The sequence below is a fragment of the Gambusia affinis genome, linkage group LG06 (assembly GCF_019740435.1).
Source record: "Gambusia affinis linkage group LG06, SWU_Gaff_1.0, whole genome shotgun sequence".
Taxonomy (NCBI): Eukaryota; Metazoa; Chordata; class Actinopteri; order Cyprinodontiformes; family Poeciliidae; genus Gambusia; species Gambusia affinis.
The window spans coordinates 25,086,777-25,102,531 of record NC_057873.1 but is presented as its reverse complement, the minus strand read 5'-3'; the positions used below and the strand labels follow the sequence as shown (position 1 = coordinate 25,102,531).

General features: G+C 36.7%; 1 protein-coding gene across 9 annotated transcripts in view; it reads right to left on the bottom strand.

Moving 5' to 3' along the window:
• picalmb (phosphatidylinositol binding clathrin assembly protein b) overlaps window positions 1-15,538 on the bottom strand; it is a 28,516-nt gene extending 12,978 nt beyond the window's left edge. For 3 of the 9 annotated variants that reach the window (XM_044118586.1, XM_044118587.1, XM_044118585.1), the window contains exons 1-8: window positions 14,613-15,399; window positions 4,371-4,513; window positions 4,218-4,293; window positions 4,001-4,103; window positions 2,097-2,190; window positions 1,838-1,949; window positions 1,639-1,745; window positions 1,503-1,544 (exon numbers count right to left, since the gene is read on the bottom strand). In XM_044118586.1, the coding sequence (XP_043974521.1) occupies window positions 1,503-1,544; window positions 1,639-1,745; window positions 1,838-1,949; window positions 2,097-2,190; window positions 4,001-4,103; window positions 4,218-4,293; window positions 4,371-4,513; window positions 14,613-14,742 (807 nt within the window). In that variant the 5' untranslated portion in view covers window positions 14,743-15,399. Of the gene's footprint in view, window positions 1-1,502; window positions 1,545-1,638; window positions 1,746-1,837; window positions 1,950-2,096; window positions 2,191-4,000; window positions 4,104-4,217; window positions 4,294-4,370; window positions 4,514-14,612 lie in introns of all 9 variants that reach the window. The other 6 variants (XM_044118592.1, XM_044118584.1, XM_044118589.1 and 3 more) reach the window with 6 other exon arrangements.
• Window positions 15,539-15,755: the final 217 nt, after the last annotated feature.

Genomic DNA, 15,755 nt, shown 5'->3' with positions numbered 1-15,755 from the left:
GTTAGGAAGCGCATTCAAAACCTTCGGTTGAAATGGTGCGTTTAATTCAAGTCTCCATTGCATACAGAATAGAGAAAACTAAAGAGTTTTCAGTGTTGTTAATCCTTCATAGTCTAAACAGAAAAGCCGGTGGTTTGTCTTGAGGAAATAAATGACAGTGCAGAAGTTAATTAGACCGTAACATGCGCTGCACAACCAATGCGGACTCCGCTGCCGCAAAGAAGGAAACTTAATTCATCTTTAACTCATTCAATGAAAGGAGCCATCTTTGTTCACATTACGCTCCCGCGCCCAGAAGGAGAGCGGCAGACGTAACTTCTGTCCGTTTCGGGGAAGGGAAACCAAGCAAAAAGACCAGCGTAAAAGCTCACGTCCCGGCCGCGCATAGGGTAAAAAAAACTCGCAGAGTTCAATTATCGGTTTGAATCAGACGGATCCAACCGACTGATGAACCAGCGCAGATTTGTCTGTAGATGCGACCAGGAGGAATTTGTGAGGCTGTTGAAGTGAAATTACGGTCACTTCAACACCAGCAGTTGAAGTGACCGTAATTTAAGTGGAGTCTTTAATTTGATTTATTATTAGTTATTGGGGCCACAGTCAGTGATTTTTGTCACTATGGAGAAAAAGTTAGATGCATTTATCTGCTTTACGTGTGATTGGATCTGGATTCACGATTCTACTAGGTGAAAATTAACCAAACCGCATAAAAACTCAAAACAGCCCATGTTAATGATTATAATTTGACGGGTAAAAACAGTACATGTCCAATTTTTTAAAATGCTGGTGGTCAAGATGACTGAGAACAAAAAGAAAGAAAAAAAAAATCTACCATGACCTCTGTTTACAATACCACTACATAGTGATTGGTATTACACCAATAAGATCAATTGCTTTGCTAGACAAAAGTTACTTACAGGAAGATACTAACAAGATCTCAGTTGTCAATATGGCATGTCACACTTCAGTGGATTTGACCCTCAAAGGCAACCATAGTTACTCATGTGACCTTATGGAAAATTTACCCAGCCCTGCTCTATGCAAAACATATGGAAATCACTGTTTTTGTCATGGCATTCATGCTAATGAAAGATGCTAAAGTCAGCCAAGATGTCAGCTCTAACCATTTGGTATATAATGTTCATAAGAGCCTGTTTTACATTTTACTTCGCACAATCATGACAACTAGAAGAAAGAAAGAAATACTTTGAATCTTGATGGGTTTTTTTCTTTGGTTTTTAGCTCTTACAGCCAAAATGGGCAGTGGCACATCCACACAACGACAACTCACAATTCTGATCGGTGCATCTCTAAAGTCACGTCTCGTTTAATTAACATCTCAGTGTATTCTACATCAGTGCTCTAGCCAGACCAAAAAAAAAAAAAAAAAAAAAACAACACAGGGACGAACTTAGCTGGAAATAAAGAAAGCAAAGCAAGGCATGGCTTTTTCTAAAAATAAATAAATAAATTAAAATAAAATAAAAAATGATGCTGCTCACCTGTGAGAGGTCTGGGATATCACCTCGATCAATTCCCACTTGCTGTTTAAAAATTGATAAATAAAAAAAAAACAAATAAACCAGTTGAACTCATTTATGGCATCAACTTTCGGAGTGAAAATGAAGCAGCATCTACCTCGGCTACTTTGAGGAACTCCGATATCCGGGTCATGCGAGTGAGGAACTTTTTGTAAATGTCCAGGCCTTCTTTACACTGAGTCTTCTTCATGTCAAAGTACTTCTCTGTTTGGGATGAAGAGGATGCGGTTTGTAACACTAGTGCAAACATTCACAAACTGACAGGGGGGCGGGGTGGGCAAAGCTTAAGGTCTCACCGAGCAGGTTGATGATGCCTTCGTTGTAAGCAGCAAAGAGCCTGATGGAGTCTTTGAAGAGGAGCATGAAGGCTGCATTGATGACTCCATTAGTCAGCTCGTTGGCATTGACCTAAGGAAAGGGCAGTCAGCCACGACTATTTCTATTATAAGACACTGCGCTGCCATTCGCTGAGGCACAAACCGTGTGAAATGTGAGTTTAGAAAACACAACGTGACCTGTAAACTTCAGCCGAACGAGGCTTTAGAGGAAACTCACGTTAAAGTCGAGGAGGGCGTCCATCTGGTTCTGAATAATGGGTATGGTCTTGAGCAGCTTCTCTGTGTTCATGGTCCTCATTACGCCGTCGACTCTGTTTGGACGTGTAGAGTCACGGTTACTTAATGAGGCAACAAATAGTCTAGAACGTCACACGAATTTAAAGAAAACATTGGAAATAATGTGTCTATTAGGTCAAACTAGCATATTTGAACATGCCGTTTCTCCAATGACAACACCAAAACCTCAAATGGGTTTTAGTTTTTCTAATTAGGAAATGGGCAAAGAGAGAGATGCAGCGTAGGCACAAAAATCTAGCGACATGGGCTTGTGGCATTTTATTTAGAAGTTTATTAAAATAAATACATAATTTTTCCTGCAAGAACCTACTGTGGTTTTGTTTTACTATTTGTGATTTTGGTAACAATTAAAAAAATAAAACATCATCACCTCTGTCTTTAGAAAAAAAGTATTTTAGGCAAAAAATAAATAAATCAAATTAAGGAAGATAACAATATTAATTTAAGTTAAAACAGATGATTCTACTTTTTTTGTGAATTTCACAGTCAGTAGAAGTTCCTAAATCTACATACAAATATATAACACTTTAAAAAATTGTGCACTTTCATAAGGAGACTATCATCTTTGAAGTGAATGGACCTGAAGATTCTCGTCAGTGCTTACTCTTGAAATGATAAGTCAGTGATTATTTTTTCAGAACAACTGGGGGAACACAGTCGATGTATGAAATAAGTTAGAAATAAAGACGTCCAAATCACACTTGAGTTGTTTCTGGAAATTGTTAAAGATGTATGAAAATTATTTCATGACAGATTGAGAGAAACATCGTATCATCCAAACAAATCGATATATCGTATTGTGATAAAGGTGTTGATTAACATCCCTAGTGTATATATATAATATAATATAAAATATATATTTGTGTTCATAAGACTTAATAAAGTGATTCCAGGGAAAAACATGGAATTTTTTAAAATAACTTTATCAATGTTGTTAAAACCAGATCTACAAACACGCAATAGCAAACAGTAAATTTAACATATTTTTTAAAATTTAACAAATGCTGGTAATATGGCTTTCTGATCTTCCTTAATTTTCTGTTTCAGTTTCTGATCACAGCCTCTCTGACTAGAGGCAGGCAAAGGACAAAATTTGCATATACGTGTGGTGCAGGCCTTTCCTGGTTCACTTTACGTAAGCAAGCACTGATAACAAGCTGAGGTACTTCCCCTTGATGATAAAATAAGACTAGAATTAACCAGGGCTGCACAGTGGTGCAGTTGGTAGAGCTGTTGCCTTGCAGCAAGAAGGTCCTGGGTTCGATTCCCGGCCCGGCGTCTTTCTACACGAAGTTTGCATGTTCTCCCTGTGCATGGGTGGGTTCTCTCCGGGTTCTCCGGCTTCCTCCCACAATTGGTTTCTCTAAATTCTCCCTATGGGTGAGTGTGTGCGTGTGTGAATGGTTGTGTGTCCTGTCTGTCTCTGTGTTGCCCTGCGACAGACTGGCGACCTGTCCAGTGTGAACCCGCCTCTCACCCAGAACGTTCACTGAAGATAGACACCAGCAACCCTCCTGACCCCATTAGGGACAAGGGTGTTAGAAGATGGATGGATGGATGGAATTAATCAATATTTGATTGCCACTTAAAATGTATAAAAAATAAGACTTGTGTTCTGATCTTCAAGTTACTAAATTGTCAGAGTCGACAAATTACTTGGAGGTGGATAATTGCGCAAACAAAAAAATGATAGAATTTTAAGAAATGGAAACAAAAGTTGGTTTAATAATTGGCCAGTGTATCGCTGCAACTATGAAGAACAAGACTGTATCAGGACAATACTGCAGTATACAGAGGAGAGAATCCCAGCTTGTTCAGCCTTACCCTCGTTTAACTTTTGTGAAGTCGAAGGCGACCTGTCTGTAGGAAACGGCTTTCTCGTTCAGGTACCGACTATACCTTCTGATGAACGTAGACATGTCGTAGCCTGCAACGTCACGCCGCAGAAACACCCCCCCCAAAAAAAAACAATAAAAACATTAGCTTTTATTCTTCTTTTTAAAAGAAAAATATATTCAACGCCTTTCATTCGAAGCATTACCTTGTAGGCCGCTTTTGTCCAAAAAATTGCTGAGGTTGAAAAGTGTATTCCTTGAAGCCAAGTACTGGATAAAACGCTGCGAGAGAAGAAGAGTGGTTAAAGTGGAAACTCTGGGGAACAGTGTGACGGTGATGATGCGAGTGAATATGTCACCTCGTTGCCATACACCATGAGGTGGTGTGTGGTGATGAGCGACTTGAACACCACCACCCAGCTGGTGTTGGTGGTCCTCTCGAATAAAGAGTCGGCCAGTTGGGGAATGTTCACGTTCATCTCGTTGGTGCAGTGGATCAAATCTGGAAACAATTCAAAATTGTAATTATTACTAAACACACGCAAACACCTGGAAACCCTGAAGGCTTCTTCCTCATATTCTCATGTATTTCTGTTTCTACAGAAATGGTCGACGATTTTGCAGATTTGTTTAAAAATTAGCTTCTTTTTTTTTTCTACCGTGTTCAATGGGACCCAAAAAAACCTGATTGATCATGTTATGGATGAAATTTTTTTAAGTCACAAAAACTGCATAAAACAACTTGGCTGTTGTCATATGAAGAAATCTTGAACCAAGCCTATTTGATAGGATTATTACCAGAGGATAATAATAATAATAATAGTATAATCTGCTGCCTCAAATGACACGTTTTCTATGTCGACAAGCCTTTAAACAAATTTATTGTGATCACAATTTCAATGATATTTGCTAATTATCCAGGTTCTCTTTGCCATTACGTAATGTGATAATTTATTGCCGCAGAAAATGTTTAATAAGGGTTTGAAATGTTCATGTAAAATTCTTAAAGAAACTCCAACTAGGTTGTTTTCTTGAGGATATACCCAGATGAAACGTTCCTTAAAATAATCACGGAAACAATATAAATTTGCTTAATCTTGTGCAGTCTTTACTGCAAAAAATATGTGACTTATAGATATGTAATCAGAGACGACTCAAGCAATTGCTTTACTTGACAACGACTGAAATTACTACTCCTTAGCTAAACTTTTTTTTTTTTAACCGGTATGATCAGATTTGTTAAATCCATCCGTTTAATTAGGAAGCTGGTTTAACCCCGATAGATTATGTTAAGGCACCTATATTTTTAATAAGAAATATTTTGAAATCTGTAAAATAATGTGGAAAACTGACCAATGGTACAAGTTAACTTTACACATGATTCACATGAACATATTTTTTTTGTTAATCAATCATTTCCATGATCAGTACAGATGAATTATCAGTCAACTTGATTACATTTCTGTTTTCTCTGGTTTCCATTAAATAAAATAAAACATTAACACATTAAATGTCAGTCTGCAAACCCTTATTTAATGCACAATATTTGTATTGTGGATAATGTGACCTTTAGATGATGGCATCAGCTATTCGCTTCTCTTTTTAAGTGGGTAGCGTTTACTTTTGACTTGTTGAAAATGCTGAGTGTAGATTGAGGCTCCACCCTTCCTATAAAACAAGAAAAGGGTGGATCCCGGGGCTGAGGCCAGGAATTTTATCTAATCAAGCCTCCAATGACTGTTTTACACCCATTTCAGGACGTTTCTATTTAAACCCAACAAAAACGCTGCTTACTTCTGACTCAGATGGAGACAAAGTTGGTGTCAAAAAAAATTAAGTCTTCTTCAAGACTGTCAAAAGCGCAAATCTAATTTGTGAGTTCAAGCCATCTTTTATATCTCTAAAGTTCGATATCATTCAACTGTTTATTGGAACATGAGCAAGAAAAAAAAAATATCTCTCATCAGAGAAACAGAAATCACTTTCAGTACTGTTAATATGCTTACAATGATGGAAAACTGACCTGAAAACTGGCATTTAATGACAAGAATTAAATGCAATTTGTTTGATTGACTCTAGTAAAAATATATGAAAAAAAAAGAAAAGAAATGGGGGGGGAAAACTGTTAAATGAGCACATTTTCTGCAGTAAAATGAAACGGAAAATCCTGTGTGAAAGCAGTCACGCAGCCCTGCATCTGAAGCCATTAATGCCCAGCCTGATTGTTAATGGTGAAGACGCACCGCTTGGCCAGGGCACCAGTGAGTGCACTGCATTAGGACATTAACCGCTCATGTTCTGCCCCACTTCCTTTGCTCGTACTTTGCTTTAATGATCATAGTTTGAACAGCCGGGCCCCAGCTGTGCAGATGACCCTGCCATTCACGGCAGCGATCAGACCGACCGAGTATATGGGCCTCCCTTTCTGTCCTATATTTGACTTTTTCAAAGGAGGAGGAGAGGGGGGGGGGGGGGGGGGGATACTACAAGTAGGACAGAATAACCTTCCAGAGAAGTAGCGGTAGCTGCGGTTAGCATGGCTGGCTGAAGCACCCAGAAGAAGAGGTTGACGAAGACGAGAAGAGCCGGGAGGAGGAATAATTTCAAAATGAATCAATCCACAAGACTCAAATGAATTCATGTAACAGTCATATGACACCACAACAAGGTGGAATATTTTGTACAAGTCAGACCCATTCAAGGAGTCACTCTGTTAAAAATGTCCACTCATAATGCAGAAGACAGTATTGTTATGTAAAGCTGCTGACCCAACCGTAGTGGATCTGTAAAACACACATGATGATGGTGTGATTAAGGTGTCAGAGTAACACTCAACTATAGTGAATTATACAACATCTTCGTAACGTTAACCTTTGACCTGGCAGCAGTAATCATGTGCAGGTCAGGTTATGGTGGCTTTGTCAGGAGACAGCAGCTGACATCATGTTCCTTTGCGTCTGATTCGCAGCCCGTTTGATTAATGATTTCCTCTGCCAGCTCCTCAGTTTAAATCAAACTTAGGCCACTGCTCAGCCTCTACCTGCTTCCGCAGAGTTTAAGAGTTCGCATGTTTTAGTTGGAAGAGGTTTTAAAAACTTTGTGACCATTTTGGCAAGATTAGAAATCCAGTTGTGTTACTGGTTTATCCATTTGGTGACCGTTTAATCTATGAGGGTTAACTTGCGCGTTCAATCTCTGCATATCTGGATTGTTAAGATATAACTTGATACGCTTTTACGGAAAACACAAACACTGATTTTATTTGCCCTACATAATGGAGTAACATGTTACTCAGCCCTTTGGAAACCATTTATTTATTAATATATTTATTAATAGATTGTGACTTATACAAAGTGACTGTATTTATTACGATACCTTGAGTAGGAAATCCAGCTCTTTAATTGGAGAGCTTTTTGTTCTTGTAAATCACTGACATGACACCTGTTTCTAGGACTAAACGCTACTGTGTGTAATAGGGCTGGATGATTTGGTATAATCCTTTTTATATAAGGTCCAATATTAAGTACATTTTTTTCCTCGCTTTCTTTTCTAAAAAAAGAAAGAAAGAAAGAAAGAAACTACACATGACAGAAAACATTTTTCAAAAAGTGGTTTTCATACTAATTATCCCTTCATCAAAATAAAGACGTAATTTTACCAGAAGAATGCCTTAAAATCATGAGAAAATAGGTTACTTTAGTAAGAAAAAGGCCTGGATATACGTACATATTTTTTTTACCTTTTGCAGTCTCATAAAGTTATTACTTCATCCTCTAATATTACAACATTATTCTTGTAATATTAAGACTTCATTCTCATTATTTCGACACTGTCATGAGAATTTATTCTCCTAATAATAATATTTAAAAAAACAATCTTACCCTTGCCCCAATTCTTTGTCATGGAGTTGAACTGAATTTGAAGTCTGAATTAACAGAAGCTATAAAACACGCCTGTCAAACAAAATGGCAGCATTGGCGAGCGCTGACATCACTCTGAACTACGGAAACTCGAGGAGATCGTTGGTGGGGGAAAAAATAATAATGATTAAAAAAAAAAAATAAAAAAGATTTCAGATTTTTCAAAAATTTAATCTTCAAATACCAAAAATTCAAATGATTGATAAAACTCAGTAAGTCATTTTCTCCAAATCTGTTTGTCTCCGTTGGCGTCGCGTTGCCTCTCTGTGGCCTTTACAGGTCACTAAATTAAAATACAAGTAGATGATGAGGTTTCCTCACAGTAAAGAGAATAACTGGATTTACAGAAAAAAAATAAGTAAAACGAACAACATGCTCCAAATACCTGTATCTAAAAGCAGATAGAAAGCCATTATCCATATCATGTTGAAGAACTGCAACATGATATGAATGTAGGTTCACTTGTCCTTGGTTGACACAATCGTCTTTGCTTTGCCTCACCATAATCATGGAGGCTGATATTACACTGATTTATCACACTTGTACAAGTTTACCCCCTTTTGCAGCAACTCTAGATGACCTTTAATAAAGTACATATTCAAGACTTTAAGTCTACATAGTTCCAAATTGTTTTTGTTATAACCTCAAACTATAACTTTACCATAATCTCAAAAGGTAAACAACAAAAACCACGAGGGTAAAGCACAAGGATGCTAAATGAAAAGATGACTGGTATGCAAATATCATCCCAAAATCACTGAGTGGAAATTTATCAAAACTATCAGCATTCATTTTTTTACACATCAGTTTATTAATAGCTGTAGAAGTGGCAAATATTTGGCATTTTATCAGAAAGTTTCTATGTGAAAAGGCCTTTTTTTTTCCAAGGTCTCAACAATTTTGTTTCAGCTCACCTGACACTAAAATAGAGTCTCAAAGAGTTTTTATTAGTGTAGGAAGATAAATGATAAAGTTATGATCATTTCTGAAACGCTGGAGCAACGCCCCATTTTTCCCATTAGAACTGGCTTGATTTCTTCTGCATGAAAGTTTTTTAGAAAGTGTGTCACAGCAAATCCAACTGAGACCTACGCAATTTATCGCACTTTAAACTATTATAAGCTTGATAATTTACATTCTGACGGTTAATATTTTTTCTTTGCATAGACATAATGCATTTTATTTGTGGTTTCGGTTTGTGTGTGGTTTTTATTTCCGTTTTATTTATTGGTTTTGGTTGTGTAGGTTTTATTTTGGATATTTAATATATCTTCCAGCTCCAAGTGTGAAGTGTTCTTTACAAAATTAACCATTCATTAGTATTTGAGGAGAAAAACTTGCATTATTATGCCATTATCAATGAATCACTTAAAACATGGTCTTAAAAACGACATTACTGTTTATTGCAGCAATTTCTGGGACAATTTATCGTCCAGTATAATTGGTTATTGTGACATCCAACAGTCTGATTTGTGGATACAGCAATGCATTTTTGTCTCATAATCCAACATAAATAGCAATTATAAGCTTTAGAAAAACAATGGAACGCAATTTAACAGCATTTCATTGCTAAATTGTAAAAACTAAAAACTAACTAGAAATTGACTCCACAAACAAAATATAATAATTACAGTAAGTAATTCAGTGAATATGAACCTTATGAAAAGCATACTTCATTAGACAACGCTATGTAAAAAGTAAAATAATGTATATGGTAAAATATTGGACACAATTGTTAAAAAAGAAAAATGCTATGTGGCTCTTAGTTTTTTTTATCCAAAGTTGTATAATTTTTTCCCCTCAAACAACTGAGTCTTCCTTTCTTGCAGACAAGACAAATATGCAAGAGTCTTCTTCCAAACTGAACTGCAGCGCTGCGTTACTCTACGCTCTGTAAATCTTTCTATAACCTCCATATACATATACATATACACCCCCACATGGTAACCAGCCAATGCTTTTATTCTAACCTTCAGCTCTACCAGGAAGTACTCAGAGCACATTATGAGCTGAAATAATATATTATTCCAAATATTCCAAAAGTGATGAATAACAAAGATTACAAACAGAGACTGCTGTTGCTGTTGTGGTTCAAATAATAATAATAAAAAAAAACTAAAGAAACTTTTTTTTAATCCAGTGTTCTTATTTCCAATTTAACCCATAACAATTGTCCTCAAAGAAATCGAGAACTCTGACCGGCTGCTGTTATATAACAAGTTAATATTCAAGTCAAGTGATAAGAAATTATGACTTTATATTTATATTATGACTTTGAAACCCATTTTAAAAAGGTGTGGTTTATCAATTTCTTATCTTTTGTGGGGGGGAAAAAAAATTAACAGTAAACCCCCAAAACTTTAGAATGTGAAGTCAAATATATTTAGAAACAGCTAAAAATTACAGCTTGCTTAATTTCCTTTCTGGTTTCTGCATTGGCAACACAAAATATCTGAAAGTTGTTTGAAGCTACCTTTGCTTTTTTTTAAATATATATATTACAAAACAGCTGCAGGTGTTTTTAACTCAAGTATTGACAGAAGAAAATTACACCCGTCAGGATAACACTGAGCGATAAATCTTCCCAAAAGTTATTGCGGTAAACGATAATATTGTTGTTTTGAGAACATTTTCCAGTAACATAATGATAACGGCATAACAATGCAAGAATACATTCTGACAAATCAATAAACTTGAAATGCTAATGAACATTTGACACAGGAACTGGAAGACATTTTAAATACACAAGATAAATGAAATGAATAATGAATTATCCAAAGAAAATTGTCCTTTAAAAACAAAAAAGGCTAGTTGAGATTGTTGCACCAGACTGAAGACTTTTGTCAACCAATTTTTGGTAGGAAGAGAGAGTTAAAAGACAAAAATGATAAATCATGGAAATTATTGAGTTTGTTTTAATTTATCATGCGATTCATTGATTTATTGTTTATTGCAAAGGCCTAGAAAATATAAAAACTTATGATAACGTACACCATTTTTTATGCTCTTCACAAGTAACTACATTTAAATACTTCTATTTGCACACCTATTAACAGCATGATGACATGCATTTCTTCCCTTATGTAACAGGAAGACGACTGGGTTTCCTTCTCAGACAAAAAAGAACCTTTTAAACTTTTCATAAGTTCCTCCTGTTTGCTGCCCCAAAACAACCAAAACAAATAATATGTTAACATAATTTAAAAAAACACAACAACAACAACAAAAAAACAAAACTAGCTGCTAGTTGCCTTCGAATAAGCCAACAGTCTGACAACATTCACTCATCTCACAATTGGGGAGCAACCTCAGCGACAACACACGCGCAAAACCTGCAACATGCAACACAATAACTTATTATAACCAGCTCAGGGAGCCACTTTCAGCCGTTTCAGTCCACAAAGCGCTGTGATGAGTTTGCAGTCTGACATAACACACAGGGTTCATTGTGACTGAACTTCAGCCATCACACTGGAGCGCCAACAAAAACCACCTTTATTGCCGCGATTGTGTTTGCAAGCAACCGTCGATATGCAGAAAATTGCACAATTGCTCTTGTGCCGAGCGGAGGCCGCCTCTTCCGTGATCCAACGTGAGAAAGGAAGCGCCTTCCGCAACCCTCGGCCACAATCTGTGTCCTTACAGTCACCTCCATCTTTCTGAAGCAGAAAACCCACAGCTTGTATCGCATTACCCACACAGCATCAGACACGCTTTCCAGGTCTGTGGATTTTTGTCCTGTTTTTATGTAAAAAGCCACTCAAAGTAATGGTTTGCTCCACAATTCCTATATTTTTTATTATTATTATTATTTTTGATGGTTTAGAAATCAAGCACAAATATCTAACAGTACCCTAGCTTGAAACGTTATAAAGATAAAAAGTGATTGTGCACAAAATGGAATAAAAAGTCTAGGTGAGGTATCAACATAACACGGGAAATCAGGTACTTAATTTAATGTTGCTTTGCATTTAAAGTCAACTTCTTTATTGTGTCAAAGTTGTCGTTAACATAACATCCTCGTATTTGAAAGGGGCAGTATTATGTATTCTCCAGCCATATTGTGCAATTTCATTGCACAAATTTACAATGTTACTTTAATGCTGTATATATTAATCATGACTTTATAGAAATTTGACTGTGCAATTTGACGCTATATAATTGAGCCTCTGTCTCTTTAAGAAGCTCTTGCTCTTTCTGACACTCCGCCTTCAGGAAGTCATCACAACAAAGTTCCTCCATTAAGCCTTTAACAACATTTTACCAGCATTGCAATTACTTAAGAAAGAACAATCATTCAATGCATAGTTAAAATTTTGTCCCAAACGGAAGGAAATAAATTTCTGTCATTGAACCAGTGTGGAACATTTCATTTACAAAAGGAAAATGTATGAAAGTTGACAATTAAAAAATTAATCTACAAAGAAAATAAAAACACCATGCTAAGAGATATGTACTCTATTAGCATTTCATAAAGTAGGGAAAATGTATGACAACCATAACCTATGCTCCCCATCAGGCCCCCAGATATATTCACCAAATTATACCCCCATCATCCTCCTAGAAGTGACTGGAAATGTCAGGTACAAAACAACCTAAACTAAACACAAATTGGCAAATGAGGGGAAATTACATTTATAACCAGTTACTCTAATATTATATTTTATGTATAAAAAAATTAAGATGGTGACATTTAATCATCAAAACATTCTCCTTTCACACATACTTCTGCTCCAATTAGTGTGTTTTACAAGAAATACAGAATAGTACTCAATTATATGCTGAGGCTGCATTTTACCTTTTTTTACCGACTTACTGATAAATGCTTATACGCTCATTGGAAAGTTGGATAACCGTTCAGTTTAACCCCCATATTATAATTTTCAAGCAGAGCATCAACTAACCAAAGGAATTCACCAAAATTAACATTTTGTGCACTTTCACTAATCCAATGTTAGCTTTAAAATTCATCAATCTGTATTTGGATCAATCTGTATTAGACTGAAACCTGTTTAAAATGATTCCGTTCTGACTTGACTTGTACAAAAACTGATCAAAGGTATTTCTTAAATCTAGTTAAATTTTTTTCTGACCATTGACAAAAACGGTTTCAATGTAAATTGACTGGGGTGGGGGGACAATGACGAATTTCAGAATTCCAAGCTCTCTTCATTTTTAACTTAGTCAAATTTGACATTCTTTAAAAGTAATAGTTTTCCAGAAACAATAATATGTTCATACATAGAGCTATTTTCAAAATTTTGCTAGCATACATATTGAAAGCAATTAAGCAAATAATATTTATCCAATTGGAAAAGGTATTGCTGAACGTTTTACAGTTGTATCCAAAACACCCAAATTATTCAAAGCATCTTGATACATCTTGAGTTTTATGCAAAGGGTGCCTACAGTTCAGAAAAACAAACACAAAAAATTTTTAAAGATCAGAAAAGGAAGCTCAGTGGAGCGATAAGAGCTGTTGGGAGACCAATATATTCTGCTCAATCTCACAAACAACCTTGGGAAACTCTTATTATTACAGTAAATTTAAAGAAATTCAACAAAAGTGCTGAAATTACAGCAGTACAAAATAATAATTAGTTGCTATAAACTATAACAATTACTCTACTTTAAAACTGAATTCATGCATAGCCAGGCCTATAATCCAGATATAAAAGACCCAAGCAATCCTAGGAAATTAGTTATTACTTCTTAATGTTTTCCATAAATAAGTACAATGTGGGCAAAATGTTTTATAGAACACAAACAAGAGCATAAGTTCTAAGAATAGCTCAAAAGATGACTAATGGTATAACTTTCAGACTATAAAATGTGGACAACCTGGACATTTTTACTAACTGTCTAAATTAAATTTCTCCTTAAGCCCCCCTAAAACGTGCTACAGGAGGTAATAATGTTAACTTATACCTTGAGCCGGCCCTGGTTTCAGATCGCAACTTTTAGATTCAGAGAAATGACCTCAGAATGTTGGACTTTAAAATGCTATACTTTTCATAATTTCTGACCTACACACACAATCTTTATATCACATTACATTATTTTGAATGAGCTTTTAAATGAAATAATTTACTTTGACAAACACCTGTCATAAAATAACTTGCATACATGGCTGCTTGAAAGCAGTGAAATACTCATTTACTCAAGTAACAATTTGTATGCCAACTCCATCTTAGGAGCTGTATCAATCACTCATTTTCAATTTTTAAAACATATAATGTACCCAAATCGGGAATTTTGATATTTTAAGACCCGTAGAAACAACGTAGTGCTTTGTAATGTACAAAGCACCACGACACAGCTTGACACACGTTCAAGCTATGTGTCAAGTATTGGAGACAGAACCAGGTAGCCTGATAAGCTAATATGACAACTAACGTAATGAAAAGAGTAGAAAACACTACTTAAGCGTTAATACAACATACTATAGGGTCAAGACAAATTAAACACCCATTATTAGAATATCAACAAAGCATGTGGTCGCCGTGAAAACATTATAATCCCCCTGTCATGAGCAGCATCTGCTAGCATGTAGCCTCCGGTGAGGCTTTGAGGCCTTCTCCTAGCTTCCACCATCGCCATAACTGAGCCCGGTTTCATTTGGGAACAGCTACGCCGTAGTTTTAACTTTCAACCAGGAGTGAACAGTGCAGATATACTCACAATCCAAATGTTTCTTCTTTGGGCCCATAATTTCGTGCGTGGTGGCCTTGCATACTGTTTTCGACACCGCGGATCCCGTTACACTGTGCTGGGCTGCCGTTATCCTGTCCGTAATGCTCTGTCCCGACATCTTCGCTTTACTCAATGAAACAAAAGACTCAAAAAATGTGAAGCCCGAACGGCTTTAGTCTCCGAAGTTAGATTCTCGTTTCCCCAGCTGTTTAAAAAATGAAATTTGATATCCACCTCCTCCTTAGCCTCTCAAGACCCCCCTTTTTCCCACCTCGCTCGGAGGAAAGAAAAATCAAAACTAGGCTATGGCAGACGAGGACCAGGGGAGGGCGGAATATAAAGGAAATCGAAATCTGACAACAATAAATATACATAAAAAATATATAGAACAGATATTTTTTCAGGCGGGGTCAGTCCCGATTCATTCGGATTTTAGAAATGCAAAGACAGAGAGGTTTCTTTCGCTGACTCATTCGACCCGGGTCTCTGTCTCGCTCTCATCCCGATGTAGCACACCGGATCCCTGCCTCCGCCGCTCCGCAAGTCGTCGTTGTCGCCGCCGCTCCTCCTCCTCTCCCTGTTCTCCCTCCTCCTACTGCCCGCTGCTGCTCAGCGTCAAAGCGCCGTGAAAGGAGGGGGGAAAAAAGGACCTCTGAGAACGGGAAATGGCGGGTCTGTTCTGCTTTGCTCTCATGAACACCACCCAGCAGCAGGCCTACAATCAGAATCTGCACGGCTCGATTCTGCAAAACACTCCGCGGAGATTGTGTGGCTGTGCACAGATCAGCTATGAGGGGGGGGGAAAAATAACCAAATTCTCAATCTGTCAAGCCTAGATGGATGAAGCCTGTGCTCAATCTGAGTAATGGATGTAGCTAAATGGGAACCAACACAACAGGCCTAAGTGAAGGAATGAACCAGAACATTCTGGTTCATTCTAAATAAACCTAAGTGTATTTTACATGGATTTTACGTTAAACAAACGGTTTCCAAAATATTGCCAAATAAATCCCCCCAAAAAATTTTTTATTCACCACTCCTTTTATTCCAATTCCCCTCAATGAAATCCAATCCATCTAACTACCTTTAAAAAATTAGCTAATTAGCATAGTCCACCTGTGTGTGATTTAT